The sequence below is a fragment of the Chiloscyllium plagiosum genome, unplaced genomic scaffold, assembly GCF_037043375.1.
Source record: "Chiloscyllium plagiosum isolate Xiang-an unplaced genomic scaffold, Cpla_swu_hap1 HiC_scaffold_45, whole genome shotgun sequence".
In the NCBI taxonomy this organism is placed as follows: Eukaryota; Metazoa; Chordata; class Chondrichthyes; order Orectolobiformes; family Hemiscylliidae; genus Chiloscyllium; species Chiloscyllium plagiosum.
This window is the reverse complement of record NW_028270183.1, coordinates 39,137,059-39,157,698: the sequence shown is the minus strand read 5'-3', so window position 1 is coordinate 39,157,698 and position 20,640 is coordinate 39,137,059. Positions and strand designations below refer to the sequence as shown.

At 41.3% G+C, this 20,640-nt stretch overlaps 2 protein-coding genes across 2 annotated transcripts in view; one reads left to right on the top strand and one right to left on the bottom strand.

Annotated features, from left to right (window-relative positions):
- The first annotated feature begins 30 nt into the window (after window positions 1-30).
- Window positions 31-4,841, top strand: LOC148136481 (endoplasmic reticulum transmembrane helix translocase-like). Its single transcript, XM_087983513.1, has 3 exons — window positions 31-766; window positions 1,009-1,152; window positions 2,202-4,841. The coding sequence occupies exons 1-3, from the start codon at window positions 599-601 to the stop codon at window positions 2,310-2,312; spliced, it is 423 nt and encodes a 140-aa protein (XP_087839639.1). The 5' UTR covers window positions 31-598; the 3' UTR covers window positions 2,313-4,841.
- Window positions 4,842-6,130: 1,289 nt separating this feature from the next.
- mvb12a (multivesicular body subunit 12A) overlaps window positions 6,131-20,640 on the bottom strand; it is a 37,747-nt gene continuing 23,237 nt past the window's right edge. The window contains exons 3-10 of the mRNA XM_043694663.2: window positions 16,393-16,491; window positions 15,411-15,507; window positions 13,941-14,070; window positions 13,105-13,227; window positions 12,638-12,744; window positions 8,421-8,476; window positions 7,740-7,799; window positions 6,131-7,200 (exon numbers count right to left, since the gene is read on the bottom strand). Of these exons, the coding sequence (XP_043550598.1) occupies window positions 7,138-7,200; window positions 7,740-7,799; window positions 8,421-8,476; window positions 12,638-12,744; window positions 13,105-13,227; window positions 13,941-14,070; window positions 15,411-15,507; window positions 16,393-16,491 (735 nt within the window). The 3' untranslated portion in view covers window positions 6,131-7,137. The remainder of the gene's footprint in view (window positions 7,201-7,739; window positions 7,800-8,420; window positions 8,477-12,637; window positions 12,745-13,104; window positions 13,228-13,940; window positions 14,071-15,410; window positions 15,508-16,392; window positions 16,492-20,640) is intronic.

The window sequence follows — 20,640 nt, the reverse complement described above, 5'->3', positions numbered from 1 at the left end:
GGTGGCGAATTGCCAACTGCCCAGTTTGTCCAGGGCTCTGTCAGAATCCTGATTTTGATTGCCCACTCAGTGAAGTGAGTCAGGTTAATGTTAGTGAGAGTGATTGTCTCTCTATTGCCAAAGACAGAGCTAACGCCAATGCTCAGTTGTCTGACATTGTGGGCCATGTGGAAAGGCCATGAGCCAGGCTAATGAGGGGTGAGGGTTGTGGGCTAGACAACTCAGCACAAGGTCACAGTCTTAACAATCCCAGCCTTATGAATGGGTCCTATTCAGTGTTCTGTGTTCAAAAATTGCACAATGAATACTGGAAAATAATTTTGTCTGTAATGCCTCCCATTGTCTAAGTTTGTTTCCCTATTAGATAGGTTTGGGGTGGTGACCATAATGCTATATCCCAAAGAGAGTTAGCAATGTCTGGACAGGAAGCTAGAAAGTATGATCTTTGCTGAGTATATTGCTCACTGTTGCATTTGAGCCAGGACAGCAATAGGTAGATTGATTACAGAAACAAGATCCATGTATCCAATAAATTGCATTTGAGTGGCTGAGGTGCAGGTGGGGACTTGGGATTTGATGTCAAACTGTCCTGAATAGTATGGGGCTATTAGCCCTGTATTTTGTGTTTTACTGCCTTCCTTATTCCTCTTCCAGCACAGAAGAGTTTGTGGATCTGTACAAAGAGTTTGAGCCCAGCCTGGTGAATAGCACAGTGTATATCATGTCCATGTCAATGCAGATGGCCACTTTTGCCATTAATTACAAGGTAAGAGGACAGACAGTTTCCCAGCAGGGAACTGATCAACTGGTAGTGGAATGTTCACTGGCGTTTGTTGTGTTTGACCTGGATGTTGCGTTGCCAATTAGCTGCAGTGTCAGTGAGAGCACTCTTTTTAAACTAGTTTTATTTCACCTTCAAAGTAATTTTCACCCAATATACGTCTGAGGGGGCGCGAATCTGCTTTGAAATGTCACCTTGTACTGTGCTCAACCAATGTGTGTTTTCAGGGTCATCCATTCATGGAGAGCCTACGGGAGAACAAGCCCTTGCTGTGGAGTATTGTGATTTCAGGCCTCGCTATCCTGGGCCTGCTCACTGGCTCCTCTCCGGAGTTCAGCGAACAGTTTGGGCTCGTGGAAATTCCTACAGAGGTATGCATAGAAACCAAGCTACACTCTTAAACATCCCTCAGACTTAGTCAGAACCTTTCAGATTCTTGTCTAGTATCAGTAGGATGGGGAGGGAACCTTCATTTGAACTTGAATGAGTGGACAGTGGAGAGGAAACTTACTTGCCATTGATTGCTGAGGATGAACTTGGCTGAAGGACCCTATGATTGCAGTGAAAATGGCTGAAGAGGGGTTAGCTTTTGACTTGGATTGTGATGTTGAAGCCAAGAGGATGACTTCACACGCTGTATGGAGAGGTAGTTTAAACTAAACTGGATGGAGGCAAGTGATTTGGGAGGAGTCTCAGACTGAAAATTAGTTCTGGAGAAGTAACAGAGACATTTTGTTTCCCCTGAGGGTCACCAGCACAGGGTAAGTTTCCCCCATAATGAACAGTTAATGTGGGGACTGTAACTTAATTGAAAAAGCAATTGTGTTAGTACTTGAAGGGGAATGTAGAAACTATGGTCACAGAAGTGAGTTTTTGCAGCAATTAAATAGCAGCACCATTGGGGGTGGGCGTTGTGGGTGCCAGTGATGGCCCTCTGCCACAATTCTTGGATTCCTAACCTGCCATACATTTCTAGCCCTTTTTGCTTTTAGCTTGAACTTCCAATGTAATTTGTTTTTCCTCCTGTAGCCTTATCTGGACTCAGCAGGCTGCTTCCCTGGGTCGTGCCTTGAGGCACGAACTGTAGCAATTGTGAAATTTCAGATTTTACTGATGTGTATGAACCCCCCGGGCCTTGGTTTTTGTCTCACATCCTATTGGGTAAGGAAGGGTGTGAATCAACCCGCATGAACATCAACCACTGAGCCCCTACATGTTGGAAAATCACCAAGTGTCAACCAAATGTAGGTCAAATAACTGTCAGGCACTAAGCCATGGCTGATAATCCTATGAAAGCACTCACTGGAAAGGACTCTGGGAGGGATTAGCATTTGGAAAACATAGAACATTTTAGTCAGAGCTTCAAAGAATCAAAGCAGTAAACTAAGAACTGATTAATTCCGATTTCTTCCAAAAACAGCTGAAAATAGTGATTGCGGAGGTCCTCGTGGCTGACTTCCTGGTGGCACTCATGCTGGACCGGACCCTTCAGGCATTGCTTGGGAGCAGCAGACTTCATGTGCCTTCCTGATGATCAAGCTGGCAGACTGACGTGTCCTTCCTCCACACCGAGTCAATCCAAGGCTGGGCACATGCACATCACCCAGAGGTTTCGGGGGGGGGGAAGAGAGAGAGAGACTCAGGCCGTTCCCACCGACAGAACTTGTAACTCGCCAACTGTTTTCTTAGATGGTTTTTGATATATAAAAGATTAAAAAAGACTGGTATTTTCCTACCTACAAAAAAAACACTTGGACGAGGGAAAAAATAAATCCACGTGCAGTTTTGAGAGTGTTTGTGAATTCAGCCCCTCAGCTCTCCATCTCCTTATAAACTGTGGAATATGAAAACTTCATTTGACGCCGCTCAGCTTTGTTTTGTTAACACATAACCAAGGCAAATGTCTTCAATTGATTTAAATAATAAGGTGTAGGTTTTCTTCATACTTTAATCTGTCGGTCAGTCTCTGCAAGAGGTATATTTGCCCTCACATTAAACTCTGGTCTTGTTTGCATCCCGTGCCTCCTTTGCACCACCATTAGTGGTTGTGCCTTCAGCTTCTGAATTTCCTCTCCCAAAAAATCAGATACTGCTTAAAACATGCCTCTTACAGCAAAGATGCTATGTAAGTGCACACTGCCGTCTGTTCTGCCCAGACACATTGCTTTTTCAGTTCTCAGGATCAAATTGGCCAGATATCTGGAGTCTATGGCTGCTCCTGGAATGAATCACAGTCATCACAAGATCCTTTCACACTGTGCAGCTGTCACTTCTTAGCATGTGCTTCAGATGTGTGTTCACCAGCTGCATGTGAACACAACTGATATACTTTGGTCATTTTGAGCTAAAAGATCAGCTTCCCCACACTGGAATCAGTGTGATTGAATCTATTTTAATTATTTTTGAGTCAAGAATTTGCATTTTTCCAACACCTTCTGCCACTTCAAAGCATCTTCAAGTACACCGGTGGCGTACATCAGAAATGCAGTCACAGTTGTAATGCAGAAATTGCGAACTGTTAGATCCCACAAACTACAATGCGATAATGACCTAGTTTCAATTATGTTGATTTAGGGATAATTGTCAGTGAGGAGATCTTGCTTTAGTTTAATATTTCCACCAAAGTATGGTACTTCAGTCAGTGCTGCTTTCCTTCAACATTAGTCTCAGATTCTATCTCAGTATGAGGTCAAATTGTGACTGTCTCCTATCACTTTCCTGCATTGTTCTACTGTCATCCCATGTCCCAAATTCCAAATGTTTGTGGATAGACTCCTTGATACCTCATTGAGTATCTGCACTGGCAGTGTTTGACATATGGTCCTACAGGCTGGGAGTACTACTAACTCCATTAATCCCTTTCCTCTACTCCAGCCTCACTTCCAGATAGTGTGAGGAATAATTGGATGTTGTTTGACATTAAAATTAAGGTGATGTGTTTTTGTCTGCTAAAATTCCACTGAGTTCCCTGATCCAGCTATAGTTTCTCCCCATTTCTTCTTGTGCCTCCTGAATGCATTTGTCCATAAGACAAGGAGTCTCACTCCATAAGTGAGGAGAGCTTCCTCTGCCCACTTGGCCCCATGCCAGTCACCTAACCTCCCTATCTAGCAGATGTTAATTGTTCTGTCACGTCTGGACGGAACTCTCTTTCAAATCCCTTCTATTGCTTGCCAAAAAAAGCCCACCCTGACCTGTGTTCTTGTAAACTAATATTCCATCTCCAACTTCCTGTTTTTCTCAAGTTCCTGCATATGTTGCAATTGATTCCCATCTTTCCTTCACATCCACGTTGGAATCACTTAAATTGAGTTTCATTCACTGTCTCTGCACTGATGTTCATACTGACCACATCTCTCACCTATGCTGAACATTTGCCAATGAGGATGACTGATTTATTTTCAGGCTATGTCTGAATAAGTAAGAATGGGACCACTCAGCTGGACAATAGAGGAACGGCAGTAGAGGATGATGGTGTGGTGAACTAATATCAGAAGCAAATTATCAAGCCATTGATTTCTGCACCCTTCTCTTCAATTCCAATGCCCTCTGGTGAACCATATAGATTGAACCAGATTATTCACAACTCTTTGGCATCCTATTTGATCCAAAACTGAGTTTCTAACACCATATCCTTTCCACCACAAGATTGTATTAGCATTCCTGTCAAAACCCTAACCTAAATCTTAGCTCCCTAGGGTTATAACTTCTTGCCCCACCGTAATCTCAATCCATCTGAACCTTGACTCTGTATTTTCACCCAATCATCACTGCCTTGTATGGCCTGTTGAAATCTGATTCCAAATTCAAATCCTATCAAAGAAACTAATTGAACCCATCAAGTACTAAACCATCCAAGAACTATGTGCTCATCACTTTCATTGTCTTTGTCAATCCAGTCCACAAACCCTGCAATTTCTTTCCACCTCTCAATCAGGGAATTATCGTTTTTAAGTCATATCTTGCACTTTGAACTGTTCATGGTTAGAAATGTAAAGAAAATAAAGGTTGTGGATGATTGCACGGAAGCTGGAGGAAGAATTAAGCATGTTGGAAGTGTGTGGTTTCTGTCAAATACCTCTAAAGGTACATTAGACCAGCCAGTTGGCATTGTCTCCTGTGTACTCAAGCAGCTGCCACATTTGGACTGGGAAAACTGTGGATATGAATGTCACCTTATGATGGTTTACAATGGAATATACAAATGAATCCAAACCAGTATATTAAAAACTGTACAGGAGCTGCAAACTTGCTGCTTGAATGGCAGCCCAAGGGTGAATTCAGTCCACTGAAGCATCGCTTAGATTTGTCTCTGGATATAACCTGTGCTTTGATTGTGCATACTGAACTGTCATGAATTAATAGTTTCCATGATACTTGAATGCAGCATGTCACACCACAAGGTGCTTCAGACAGTAACTTTGACATGAAGTCACTTGCTGCACAGAAAAGTATCGTAGCCATTCTCCACCAGCACCATCTTACAACAAACAGATCATTGACCATTTAATTGGTTTGTGGTAGTAAATAAGGGTGCAGTCTTGACCAAGTTCTGAGGAGAATTACCCACACTTAGTTTCCTGAAGAAGGGCTTATGCCCGAAACGTCGATTCTCCTGTTCCCTGGATGCTGCCTGACCTGCTGCGCTGCTCCAGCAACACATTTTCAGCTCTGATCTCCAGCATCTGCAGACCTCACTTTCTCCACACTTAGTCCAATGCAAGTTGACAATTATTGAGTCTTATTGAAATTTCACAAGTCATATGATTTTATGTTAGAACCACTGCAGTGGAGATGGAGGCCATTTGGTCCATCATACTTGTGCCAATTCTTGAAATTTTAGAGCTGTCCAATTACTCCTCCTTTCCTGCTATAGTAAAGGTCATATGGAAATACCAAAAAGGTGAGTTCAAATCAGTGGCACAAACAGATTAAAATTCCAGACCCCGATGGTGGGTTTTACCCAAAAGAGCTTTTTGTTTTTAAAGTTATGCATATTAAGTGTGATTTAGTATAATTAATTTAAAGTGAGTGAGAGCACTTGGGAGGTGCTCAAGAGCACCTTTGCTAACTCAGCTTTGCAAATACTGAAGTTGTAGGTTCTCCCACAAGGGGCAAAAAAATCCCAATTATTGTTGTCCAGCCCCCACCTGCAGGTATCCTAACTAAGATCAGATACCTAATGGGGCACAGAGCTGGTCTGTGCAGCTCATACAGAATTCAATGATGCAGAACATGCAGGAAGAATGCCATGAGATCTCCACGTGTAACTCAGTTAGTCATTAACAATCAACCAACTATACAAACAGGTTTACATGATTGAAGAGGAAAAGAATGTCAGAACAAAGATTATTCTCCATAACTGTTTAATAATTGTTCAACTGGTTTATGGAAACTACAGGATATTTTAAAATCACAAATAGAAAATGGGTAGTTTTCATTCTCAGTAAAGATATTTTTTAATGTACCAGTTTAGACGTGTTACCTTTGGAGCAGATGAGACTTGAATTTGGACCTAAGAGCTTTCCAATATCGAGATGTTTAGAAGATCCATAGTGATATCAGCTCACCTTTTTGAGATGATCATGTGCACATAATGTAGACTACCCAATCCTATCTTCTGACTATGACAGAGCCAAGGAAGTCAACAACCACTAAGAAATTATTTAAAATAGTTTCCAACAAACACAGCTGAAGGAAAGTCCCTGGGTTGACAGGTGCTCGTAATTAAGTTGAGAGCAACTGAATGGAGGGTGTGCAGCAGCAGGTGAGCTAAGCCTGCTATGTGTAGAATTAATTCTAATGGACTTCAGTTTTTGTGCTAATTAGGTTGAATGGACAGTTAGTCATTTGGGTTGTACATTACTTTTCCCATATTCATACAGCTGTATGAAACTCTTTCACATCCTGCCTTGTTACTCCACCCAACTGCTCATGACAGTGACAGCTCAGATAGCAATAATGCACACTACTATGCAATCTCCTGGAGGACCCTGTCATTACCAAACTGAACTGATTCTAAAGTTTAACTTCCACATTATTCTACTATATACTGATAGATACCTATTTTGTAAACAGCTCGTGCTGTGCTGCAGTGGGTCCCACTTGATTACAGTAATTGCAATAACAATCAGCAGCAACTGAGATGCAGACAAAGTCAAAAAGGTGATTGTGTGGGGATGGTCTTGGAAAGAGAGACTGTTTCTATGAAGTGGGTTTTATTGCATCTTGGTGGGACCTATGTCCAGTCTCATGGCTTTTGGCTTTATGGAGTTAGAGGTATGAATCTGCTGTTAGCTTATTGCATGAGGAACCTTCATCCTGATGTTCTGTCGCAATTCACAGTGGCCCTTGCTCTAAGAGGCTGTTGGAGGGAGTCTGGCAGCTGCTGTCTTCTCTGTCATAAAGCTGTAGTTGTACTGAAACCAGAACAATCACAAGTTAGTGGCTTGGTATTGGCTTTTCCTGGACAGCTGGGGGTTGGTGCAATGATTACATGTCTGTGTAAATACACCAAACTATTGATGACTAGCAATAAAAAGTTCAGTATTCTGAATGGCAATAAGTCCCTGCCAGGAACCTAACCTCTTAACAGCAAGGCACTCAACTGAAATTGGATTGCACTTTCAATAAAAGTGGGTCAAAAAGTGTGGTGCTGGAAAAGCACAACATGTCAGGCAGCATCTGAGGAGCAGGAGAGGTGACATTTCAGGCATAAGCCCTTCATCAGGAATTCTCCTGCTCCTCAGAAGCTGCCTGATCTGCTGTGCTTTTCCAGCACCAGACTTCTTGACTCTGGTTCTCCAGCATCTGCAGTCCTCACTTTCTCCCACTTTCAATAAACGGGTCAGGTGAACTGGAAATAAATACACCATGTGAAAATAGAAAGGGTGACAGGTTGTTTACCTTTGCAGGAAGTACTTTCAAATAACAAGCATCATGAGCATTTCTGACTTACCTCATTCTCTATCTCAGCATGGCTCTTAATTTGGAAATTTGCAATATTAGCACTGGGTACCTGCAGAAAGACATGAAGGAATTACAGCAGTCTGTACCATTGAAAAACAGTACAATATATTATAACATTTCACCACTGAATATGGTGTAACGGCCAGTAATGTTTTGGGAGTTTGGCCTCTCCATTTTGATGAAGTCAGATTAAATCTTTGTGCTCGTGAATGCAGAATCAACCCAGCTTCAACAGTCACATATAACACATTTAATGTAATAAAATAGCCCAAGGTGCTTCACAGAAACATTCTGATATAAACACAGAGCCACTTAAGGAGATACTGGATCAGGTGACCAAAAAAATGTGTCAAAATAGTAGGTTTTAAAAAGAGGAATGTTCTAAAAGGAGGAAAGTGAAGAGGAGAGGGGTTAAGGAAGGAATTCCACATCTTAAGTCCTCCACAGCAAAGCAATTCAAATCAGAGCCACTCAACAGCAGAAGTAATTTTCTTGGTCTGTTCTTCAAGTATTCACAATCAGTAATTTCCTCAGTAGGTCAATGAAGACTGCAGAAATTAAACCAATATGTACTACTGCATGAAAAGCTCCTAAAAAAAAAAGTTGGAATTGGGAGTCACTGAAGCTCCATTAAGACAATGATAATTATGTTGGCTTATACTGTACTTACATTCACAGAGGTGCTTTCAAATCTAGGATGCAACACAAATGGGACACCATCCATCGCTGCCAAATAGGGGGGAAAAAAAAATGGAATTTGTGAACAGGTTCATTTTTCCAACTGTTATAACGCCACTCAAAATTATATTGCCAGTTGCTTCTACCCCTACAGAATCCACATATCACACATTGTATGGTCCATTTCCATCGGGGGTCCCGCTGTTGCCTCATTGGAGCACAACTCCTTGCCTCTGCAATGATTACCACCTCTTCTCAGTTAATAGCACAGTGCCAGATGTCCTACTGGGACCATCATTGTGTGTTAAAATGGATAGTTATATCACTGCTCATTCTTTTGTTATGTCTTGGGTATGAGAGACAGAAGGGAGGAGTTAGGAGGTTAAAAGCAGTTACCATTTTTACATTTGTGCAACATATACAGTTGATTGTAACTCATGAGTTACTTTCCCAACACTGGTGCCTCATCCCAAACTGCTAAGTCCTCACTGTTTAGCAATTTGACACTGTGACACCCCATATTCGACACTGATGAAATAATATGTTATTTCAGATTTCATCTGAGGATCAAGGTCACATTTACATACACCCCTTCCCTCTGTCAGAACTATGGACCAATCTTGCATTGTCAGTGTCAAGTCCCATTTAGTAGGTTTTCAACATGCCTTTATTAAGTCTCAATTTAGCTTCACGAGAAAGGAGTGCAACAGCAGAATATTTAAAGGATGGTCTCACCTCTCAAACAGATCACAGTTAGATCTAGCCCTATGCCTAGCATTAGGTCCAATTTCAGGGGGGAGAAAAGACTGAAATTGTATTTAAACTGAAATAATTATGAACAAGTATGTTCCTGTTAGGGTGAAGGGTAAGGCTGCTGACGTAGGGAATGCTGGATGACTAGAAAAATTGAGGTTTTGGTCAAGAATAAGAAGGAAGCATATATCAGGGATAGAAGTAGAGGTCGAATGAATCACTAGAGGGGTATAAAGGCAGTTGGAGTATACTTGAGATGGAAGTCAGGAGGGCAAAAAAGGGACACGAGAGATATCTTTGGCAAAAATGGTTAAGGAGAATCCAAAGGGATTCTACAAATACATTAAGGACAAAAAGGGTAACTAGGCAGAGAATAGGGCCCCTAAAAGTTCAGAAAGGCCATCTATGAAGAACCACAGGAGGTGGGGGAGATACTAAACGAGTATTTTGCATCAGTGCTTACCATGGGGAAAGGCATGGAAGGTAAAGAACGTGGGGAAAAATATATTGACATGTTGGATAATGGCTCAGTGGTTAGCACTGCTGCCTCACAATGTTAGGGACCTGTGTTTGATTCCCACAATCAAAGAGACCTTATAGCGGTTTATAAAAATCATGAGGGGCATGGATAGGATAGACAAAAGTCTTTTCCCTGGGGTGGGAGAACTACAGGGCATTGCTTTAGGGTTAGAAGGGAAAGACATAAAAGGGACCTAAGGGGCAACTTTTTCATGCAGAGGGTGGTGCGTGTATGGAATGAGCTGCCAGAGGAAGTGGTGGAGGATAGTACAATTACAACATTTAAAAGGCATCTGGATGGGTATTTGAATTGGAAGGGTTTAGAAGGATATGGGCCAAGTGCCGGCAAATGGGACTAGATACCTGATTGACATGAACGAGTTGGACCGAAAGGTGCTGTACATCTCTATGACTATGTACATCTCTATGACTATGTACAAATTAAGTAGATTTGCCATGCTAAATTGACTATAATGACCCGGAAATGCAGGGTTACAAGGATAGGATAGGGTAGGGAGATGAGTCTGGATGGGATGCTCTTTGGCAGGTTGATGTGGACTTGATGGGCCGAATGACTTGCTTTCACAGTGTAAGGATCTATGATTCTATGTCCATATTACAGAAGTCATGGTGCTGGATGTCTTAAAATGCAAAAAAGTTGGATAACTCCCCAAGACTTTATCAAGTGTACCCTAGAATTCTGTGGAAAATGAGTCCTGGACCCCTTGCTGATTGAGATACTTGTATCATTGATAGCCACGAGTGAGGTGCCTGAAGACTGGAGGTTGGCCAACTTAGTGCTAATATTTAAGAAAGATGGTAAAGAAACGTCAGAGCGCTACAGATTGGTGAACCTGACATCGATGGTGGGCAAGTTGTTGGAGGGGATTCTGAGGGACAGGACTTGCACACATTTAGAAAGGCGAGGAGTGATTAGGGATAGTATCTCAGCATGGCTCTTAATTTGGAAATTTACAATATTAGTACTGGGCACCTGCAGGAAGACATCAACAGGGATTTACAGCAGTCTGTACCATTGAAAAACAACACAATATATTGTAACATTTCAACACTGAATATGTTCCTTTAGAGAAGGGAACTGCTGTGGGTCTGGAGATAAGACCAGACCAGGTAAAAATGGCAATGTGATTGACTTTTAAGTGTTCTTTGAAATTGTGTAGTACACCTCTCATTTGTAACAATTGAAAGTCTCAAAAAAAAGGCGTGATATCAGACAAATCGCGGGGGGAAATCACTCCTCACTAACTTGACTAAGTTTTGAATGAGTATTGAAAAGGGTTGAGGGCAGAGCAGTGGGTGTGATCTATATGGACCTTGTTTGACAAGGTTCCTCATGATAGACTGGTTACCAAGGTTTGGTCACATGGAATATAGGGAGAACTAGGTCAAAAGATGATGACAGAGAGTGGTGGTGGAGGGTTGCTTTTCAGATTAGAGGCCAGTGACTGATAGTATGCCACAAGGATCAGTGCTTTCGTCATTTAAATAAATGGTTTGGATGTGAATATAGGAGGTATGGTCAGTAAGTGGGCAGATGACACCAAAATTGGAGGTGTAGTGGATAGCAAAAAAGTTACCTCAGATTACAATGGGATCTTGATCAGATGGGCCAAAGAATGGCAGATGGAGTTTAATTTAGATAAACATGAGATGCTGTATTTTGGAAAGGCAAATCAGGGCAGGACTTACATACCTAATGGTAAGATCCTTGGGTGTGTAGCTGAACAAAGAGACTTTGGAGTGCAGGTTCAGAGTTCCTTGAAAGTGCAGTCCCAGGTAGTAGGATAGTGAGGAAGGTATTTGATATGCTTGCCTTTATTGGGCACTGCACTGAGTATAGGAGTTGGGGGGTCATATTGAGACTGTACAGGACATTGGTTAGGCCACTTTTGGAATACTGTGTACAATTCTGCTCTCCCTCCTATAGGAAGGATGTTGTGAAAACTTAAAAGGGTTCAGAAAAGATTTACAAGGATGTTGCCAGGGTTGGCGGGTTTGAGCTACAGGGAGAGGCTGAATAAGCGGAGGCTATTTTCCTGGAGCGTCAGAGGCTAGAGGGATAACCTTATCGAGGTTTATAAAATCATGAGGGGCATGGATAGGGTAAAAAGACAAGATCATTTCCCTGGAGTCGGGCAGTCCCAAAACTAGACGGCATAGGTTTAAGGTGAGAGGGGAGAAGATTTAAAAAGGGACCCGAAGGGCAATTTTTTCACGCAAAGAGTGGTGCATATATGGAGGGAGCTGCCAGAGGAAGTGGTGGAGGCTGGTATAATTATAACATTTAAAAATGATCTGGAGGGCTAAATGAATAGAAAGCATTTGGAGGGATATAGGCCAAATGCTGGCAAATGGGACTAGATTTATCTCTGATATCTGGTCGGCGTGGATGGGTTTCCTTGCTATTTATCTCTATAACTCTTAAGTAAAGAGCAGTGTAGTAAACTACTGAATATTACTAACCAGCACATTGAATATAATTACCCAAACAGACTACATACATTCTCATTGATGCACTAATTCTTTCAGCTTCAAAGTCTAAGAAAGTTAAAAATCACAACACCAGGTTATAGTCCAATAGGCTTATTTGGAAGGACTAGCTTCTGGAACGCTGCTCCTTCATCAGGTGGTAGTGAAGTAGAAGATCATAAGACACAGAATTTATAACAAAAAAGTTCACAGTGTGATGCAACTGAAATTATACATCAAATAGTCAATAGCTTGACTTTAACTTCTGATGCTCTAGTTTTTCTTTAACTAGAACAAGAAAATAGAACAGAAATCGTTGGGTGTAAGATGACTGGTGACTTATTTGGGGTATTGACTTATTTAGGGGTGGGAGGTTTACAAGAAGGGCAAGTAGTGAGGGAGTTGTCTAACTGGGAGGTGGACGGGACAATTGGAGTCCAATCTTACCGGAGATTCCATAAATATTTTCTGCACTGTACACAGAATCTTTGTGCTCCAGGGTAGTGCGCCTCTTGCTAAGTCGTACTGGGGCTACATCAAGTTCTTCCCTTTTCCTACAGCAATTGAAAGACAGATTAATTTTAGGATTTTTATGATGTATGACACTAATGAATGCTTTATGCCAGTCAGACTTTCAACTCAGTCACTGCCGGGTCTGAATTTACACTTTTTTGCAGCATAAATCTTTCTGAAGTTTAAAGGCTTTTTATTGTAACTGAATTTAATTGATAAACAAAACAGATGGGATTTTCTAAAAGGATCCAGTGAACTATCAAAGATCAGAACATATATTGCTTCACTTCATCTTTGTTCTGTCCCATTTTATCTTCCATTCATCTGCTAATCTGCATCATAATTCAAAGCTAAAACTTGCCATGCTTTCTGTGAAACATATTTATGCTTGTGCTAAGCACCTTGAGCTCTCATTCTCCAGTGACAGCCCTCTGATATCAAGAGCAATACTTCTTGGCTTGGGCAAAGGTTTTGGCTTGTCCAACCTCCCTTTTCTACACCAGATGACAAACCCACTCAGTTCTCTGCAAAACAAAACATAATAATGAATAAACACAGAACACAGACCTATACTAAACACAGAACATACTCAATAGAAACAGATGCACACAGGTGTAAATATGCAGATGTGTGATAAATAAATAATAACCACGGAAATGGCAAATATAAAGTGCACAGGATGTCAAAGGTTTCAAATTATCCATAGTCCCTTCAAATCCCAAGGTTAAGTAAATCAGACTAGTCACAGTGAGATTCATAACTGGGGATCAGAAAATCTAACAACTGAAGGTGTTTGGTTAAATACACTTACTGGAAACAGACTAATGCAAAAATCAGAGGACAGTCAGGGAACCAGAAACGTGGAATATAAATTGATTGTGGACTTAAAATTAATAAAGTATTTTTCTGCTTTGAGGAATTGCTGTTGGCGAGGCTGCACACCATAGCATGCTAGTGCAGCCCCTGATATCACCCCGATGTTTCTTGAAGGTATGGTATTTCAGGGTGTGCTTGTAATTAGCTTGAACACTCGTCCAGTAAAGAGGCTAGGATAGAAAGTGGCTCTTGTACAGAGTATGGGCTAATTTGTCTTTCAGAGGAAACGTTAAATCTAGAGGCAATAAATATATTATAAAGATCAGTAAAAACTGTGGAAATGTACTTCAACCATGCTAAAAGTCCACTTGGTTGTGTAGCATAAAATGTTGTATTGATACTGATCAAAGGTTTTGCTTACCCTATGCATGTGTACAAAGGTACAATCTGCTTGCTTTTTCCAGTCAGTTTGATATCAAAAACAGCAGAGTCAGCTCCACCGAACGGGACTGTCTTAACACACAGTCGTTTCTTTTTAGACACAATGACCTCTGGGGAAAGAAAAATGGCAACCATTATTTAACCTGCAAATCAGCAAATGAATCATAGGGTTAAGAGTCATCAGTGGTGAATCCAGTGTGTAGGAATCCACATGCCTAACACCAGTGGACTTTTGGGTTCCAGGTGAGAATGTTGCATACTGCAATTCCAGAATCACTCATTATCCCAATCTCATGCCAGTTCGATGGAGTGATTGAAATGACTTTCATGTATCTGAACAATACAATAATACAACTGAATGCCTGAAGGTGCTGCTTCTAAAGATGCTAGGTGCATTTCTTGTGATTGCTCCTCCTCTTTAGTCATTGCCTCAGAGGGCAAAGGGTCCAGCTGGTTGTTCCAGAGTCTGAGAAAAATCACTCGGGTGTACTAAATTAAGGTGAACACAGGGACCCTCTGATCAATCCAACCATGTTTTAGGGTCTTGTATATGTCTGGGTCACCCTAGATTCTGATCGCTTTGATGCCCATCAGCTCTCCAAGAACTTTGTGACTGGTGAGAATTACTGAGCACACCAGCTGACAGAATGGAACATTTTAAACCTGCACGTGTTCAATTTGTTGCAAGTTGCTGGTTTTGCTGGTGTCCTCTTCGTATACAGATAGAGACACTTAGCTAATCATTAAGTCTTAATGTATCAAGCTTTAGTGTCTAAGTAAGGGAATACTCTTTGTCTTTGAGCCCCAAAAATCTAACTCTCAAAACATTTTTCTTTATTGCTTTGTCCCATGTAGATTTCATAGGTCTGCAATTTGTAAGCTGTTACTCCAAGCCCAATTTAACCACTTAACAGCATTTAACATCTGTAACTCTGCAAATCAGAACAAGCAATGTGTTCTCTGCAGGCAGGATACACATGGACATATGGCAAGTGAACACAAATAGATAATCCTGCGCGGATTAGTCAGCTACACTGCAGCTCACGGAAAGTTACAAGATAAATGACAATTGCTTGCCTCCATTTAGTGTCTCCGTCGTAGCAAGATAGTGCAAGGTAGTTCATGGAGACAAAATTAAGCAGGAGAAAATAGATACGCAAGCATCATTTGTCAATGAGAGCTTGGAAAGAAAAAGTGTTTCAACTTCAAATTTCTGACACCAAGTCAAAGTGGTGTCGTAAAGACAGATTCAACTTCTCTCAACTTCAAGAGAGCAGAGAACTGTCAAGAGTTCAGCTACAAAACAGGTTTAAATTGTGAGAGGTATTGAGTTGAATCTCCACATTCTGTGAATTCATCAAGAAAATCCCTCAACTTTAAATAAGTACATTCAAGATCAGTGACAGCCCCACATTCCAATATCCTTATGTTTGTTATCAGAAATACTCACTGGGATCCAGGAATTCAGAAATGAAGGCATATCCTGATGGTAGAGGGTTCTTATCTGGAAGTAACTGGATATCTGAGACAATGTCCCCTTGAGGGTTCTGCAAACAGGGCACAGCAGCAGTGTTACATTATCATGTCCTCACTAAGACCTGCACTGAAAATATTTGCAAACTTTATTATTTCTTGACACTACTGAGAGTGTCTTAACATTGACTAATAGTCCATAACCCACAGTCATGGGCAGATTTATTATTTGTTTCCTTCAGTTTCTCCTTGAAGGTGCTAATTTTGTGCCAATCTTCTCGTAACCCAACTCCACCAATCACAGTATCTGTCCATCACCCCCACTGACACAAACACTACAAAGATTTCTTATGCATGCCTAGCAGGGCATCTGACAACAGGTATGGTGGAAGTAACCCCAAGATTGTCTTGAATATAAGAGGCTCTCTTCACAGATGCTGCCAGACCTGCTGAGCTTTTCCAGCAAGTTCTGTATTTGGTTCCAATTTTCAGCATCCACAGTTCTTTTGGTTCCTTTAATAATATAAAAAAAACTTTCCCAGGAAGGATCAGAAAATGGGATTCTGGACAGATTTGCCTCCCTGGTTTTGGCATGCAGAGGCTAGTGTGAGACTATCACCAAGAGTTCAGCAGAAATTGGTTAACTCAGCCTAAACGATACAACCAGAACTTCAAGCAACATGAGTCAGTGCTAGAGTTTATAATTCGCTTTTCGTTCATAGTTATTGTTGCTGTAACAAAATGTCTCAGCCTTTGAAATGCAGGGACGAGGTAGTGAATGTGGAGGTTGGGGTGGCACTGACAGGGAAGATCACAAGATAAATGAGATTCAAGTCAGGTTGCTTTCTCTTGAATTAATTTCAACAGTTGCACCAAATTTATTCTTCTGAAATATTGCACTTTTTCTATGCCACGGGCTGTAAACAGGTGCCCAGCTGAGGGAGTATATATTAACTTACCTCTTTATTCAGCAGTGAGCTTACACACAGATAACAATTGGATTTCTGGCCAAAGCCCTTTGCAAAATTTGCGGAGGAGCCATCTGTAGTTGTCACAATCTAGAATACAAAGGATATAGATGATGTAATTGGAGGCGCTGGTGGTAGTTGAAGAGTTGTCAAATGTCTAAGAATTCTCATGATGCAAAATAAAACTCACATGGAGAAATCACTGAATACAGAAAAGGCCCTTCAGCATGTCAATCTGCACTGACTAAAACTATGCTAAAATCTACACTTGTCCCACTTTTCAGCACTTGATGCATAGCCTTGAATGTTATGACACCTAAAATGTTCAGAGTACTTTTAAAAAGGTTGAGATTTCCTGCCTCAACTGCCCTTCCAGGCAGTGCATCCCAGATCCACACCATCCTCTGGATGAAAAAGATTTCCTCAAGTTCCCTCTAAACTTCACACCTTTTACCTTACAAAAACATCCCCTGGTTACTGACCCTTCAACTAATGAAAACAGCTGCTTTCTATCCACCCTGTCCATGCCCCTCAATTTTATACATACCTGTCAGGTCCCCCTCAGCCTTCTCTGCTCCAAAGGAAAAAACAACCCAAGCTCATACAGCCTCTCTTCAACATTGAAATGTTCCACCTCAGACCAAATCCTGGTGGACTTCCTCTGCACCCCTCCAATGCAATCACATCTTTCCTATAGTGAGATGTCCAGATATAAAAATCTCTCCTGAACACATTTCAAGTAATCTGTCCCCTCTAAACACTTTACGTTATGAGTATTCCAATTATTGCAGGTTTTTTTTTTTGAAAATTCACTCATTGGACATGGACATCACTGGCAAGCTGCTGGACATTTCAGAGGGCAGTTGAGATTCAATGACATTGCTGTGGGTCTAGAATCACATGTAGGCAAGGCCGAACCAGATGAGGATGACTGATTTCTTTTCCTGAAGGACGATCGTGAGCCAGATGGGTTTTTCTGATAATCGACAATGATTTTATAGTCATCAGTTGAATCTGAATTCCAGCATCTGTTGTAAGGAAATTTGAACCTAGGTCCACAGAACATTAGCTGAGTTTCTGGATTAATGGTCTAGTAAAATACCATTAGGCCATCACCTCGCCATAAAAAGATAAAAGACTACCCTTATTATTCTTAAGTACCCAATGAATTGACTACATATCTGCTTCTCTATTATCCACTAACTGTTTGGACATCCCAGCAGTGTGTCTGTCCCCTTCTTACTTCTAGGCTGTATCCACAAAGCCTCATTTGAAGACCCTTCCACAATATCATCTCTCCTTAATAAATAATGACACCACATTCTCTTTATACACTCCCCTGTCCTGTCTGGTCTTAAGATTCTGTATCTCTGAATGTTGAGTTGGCAGTCTTGTTCCTCTCGCAACCATGTCTTTGGGACAGTAACAATCTCACAATTCCATGAGTCAATCTGCAACCTTAACTGTTGGATATATCTGACACTTTCGTGGAGCTGTTCACATAGAATCAGCAACTGAAATTTCCTGATCATCATTTCTCAATTTAAAGAACAGGAAAGAAACGAGTTCACTCATATCTAAGAATTCATTGTGTTTTATCCTTCCTGTTGAATTTTCTTGGTTTACTCCGACTCGCCTCTTTGAGACTGCTGGGGGTACATCACCTCATTCCAGATGCTTTGACTCTCAAAACTTCACTTTTGCTCTCTATTTACATGACCATACACCGCTGAACTCCAAGTGCCACTATATTTGCAGTGTTCCTTGCATGTGGCAGTATTAATGTACTTTGAAAATCTATAAACCACATTTGCATCCAAGTTTCCTGTCTGCTGTTTACTGGTCTGCCTACAAGTTCACTAAACCTTCTGTGCTTGCTGCAAGTTGTCATCTGCAAATCTAACTGATGTTATCATCTGCCCAAGATTCTGTTTCTTCAAACACACCTTTAAATCATTGTTTCTGCATAGACATTGAAGAGCCAGTGACAAACAAAGAACTTGTAACAATCACAGAGGAAGGATTGCAAGCCTTGGCAGATTGAATAGTAATAGGCATGACCTTTAGAGTGAAAGTAAACATGTCAACACCAAAGTAGCACAACTTTCAAAATCATCAAGATTTATGTATTCTTAGAAGGAGACTACTGGGAAAAGGGCAAGAATTCAAGAATTTTAGGAAGCATAAGGTCTGAAGATGAAATGTGTAATGTTAAAATAAGAACAAGGTCAGCAATGGGAAAGGCTATATTTGGTAGGAGATGGCTGGTCATCGGAAAGCTGAATAAACAACTTAAAAACCAACTGAAGATCTCAATTTTGAGCGTTGTTTTCTAAGGAAGTGAAACATGGATATTATGAAAGGAAACCTCCAACTAGGTACATAATTTTGAATTGTGCATTTGAAGGAAAATGGAAAGGATCAGCTAGACAGAAGAAAATAACATGCTGAAATGGAGTGAACAAAAAATTATTGAACAATGTTAGGAAAAGGAAGCTAGGGCACATTGCAAGAGGAAGCACACCTGTGAGAGAAACTATGGAGGGAAGATCTCAAAGAATAAGAGAATGAGAAAGAATATCAATACTAGACTGCTTGAAAATTGAAATTTGATTTGCAAATGAAAATACTAGCAAAGAATAGAGGATAACAAAGACTGTTATAAGCCAAGGTCTGCCCTCAGATAAAATACATCCACTATTTTTACTTATTTTTTCCAGGAATTCAACAGTTGATCAAACATGCTTGTCTTTTAGAAATCTAGACTGGTCCTGAATAGTCCCTGATTTATTAGCTTAATTCAGTATGGACTCTAGCAGTTTTTCAAAAATTCCCTTCCAGACTCCTCCTCCATCTGAATGGCTTAAGTCATCAGTGTGATGAATAACTCTTCATTAGTTGGATGGCAGTAGCTCAACATAGTCTACAATATCATAGCCTGCTTGGCTGGTAATCCATCCATCAGAGGTGCAACATGGCAGCAGTGCCTTCCATTTTGATGGAAACATCTTCAGCAAGATCTCCCAAACTCAACCAGCTGGAGGGACAACAACTGCCAGGGAATCAGGATCATCATCTACAACTTTCCTTCCACATTATACACCATCCTGACATGTTCCTTCATTGTTGTTGTTGTTGAATCAAAACCCTGGGATTCCCATCTAATGGCTGTGGGGATTACCTTCACCACCCAGACTGGAATAGTTCAAGAAACAGTGCATCAGTATATCTACTGATTTGAATCACATGTCACCAGATTTTAACATCCAACTAAGTGACTGGAATGTGCAGGAGTTTGGTTTAACAAAAGAGCTTCCGTTCATCCAGAGGTCACAGCACTGACAACACAACACTCCCTCAGTTTTGCATGGATCGATCAGTCCAAAGTATATGATCAAGACCCACAATATTTTTACTCATTAGAAAATAGTAATAAATTGATTTTTTTTAATGGTATGTTCCCATAAACAATGAAAGCCCTAAAAATCATCAGTACAAGGTATTACAATAAGTCCGAGTTTGAATACCAGCCCTATATTGTTTTTTTCAGCCAAGAACCAGCACAGGTATTAGGATGTTTGACCTTTTTAAGATTGGATTACTTACAGTGTGGAAACAGGTCCTTCAGCCCAATAATTCCACACCGACCTGCCGAAGCGCAACCCCACCCAAACCCATTCTCCTACATTTTCCCCTTCACCTAACAATACGGGCAATTTAGCATGGCCAATTCACCTAACCTGCACATTTCTGGACTGCGAGAGGAAACCGGAGCACCTGGAGGAAACCCACGCTGACACAGGGAGAATGTGCAAATTCCTGAAGCGGGAATTGAACCCGGGTCTCTGGTGCTGTGAGGCAGCAGTGCTAACCACTGTGCCACTGTGCTGCCCACAGATTTTGTTAAGATGGACAAAAACAAAGTTGTCGCCTGTTGTCTTGGCAGAGTGGTCTAAGCAGCTGGCATGGGGTTCGTGTCTCCGCGGTGTCATGTGTTAGACTCTGAACGCTCTTATTAGTGGGCTCTTATTGGTGGTTAGCACTGCTGCCTCACAGCGCCAGAGACCTGGGTTCAATTCCTGCCTCAGGAATTTGCACATTCTCCCTGTGTCTGCGTGGGTTTCCTCCAGGTGCTCCGGTTTCCTCCCACAGTCCAGAAATGTGCAGGTTAGGTGAATTGGCCATGCTAAATTGCCTGTATTGTTAGGTGAAGGTGAAGGGGAATGGGTCTGGGTGGGT

Coding starts and splice junctions, on each gene's coding strand:
- LOC148136481 (XM_087983513.1), top strand. CDS start 599: ATGGGGCTATTAGCCCTGTATTTTGTGTTTTACTGCCTTCCTTATTCC. Junction 767..1,008: donor CTTTTGCCATTAATTACAAG/GTAAGAGGACAG, acceptor GTGTGTTTTCAG/GGTCATCCATTCATGGAGAG. Junction 1,153..2,201: donor TCGTGGAAATTCCTACAGAG/GTATGCATAGAA, acceptor TTCCAAAAACAG/CTGAAAATAGTGATTGCGGA.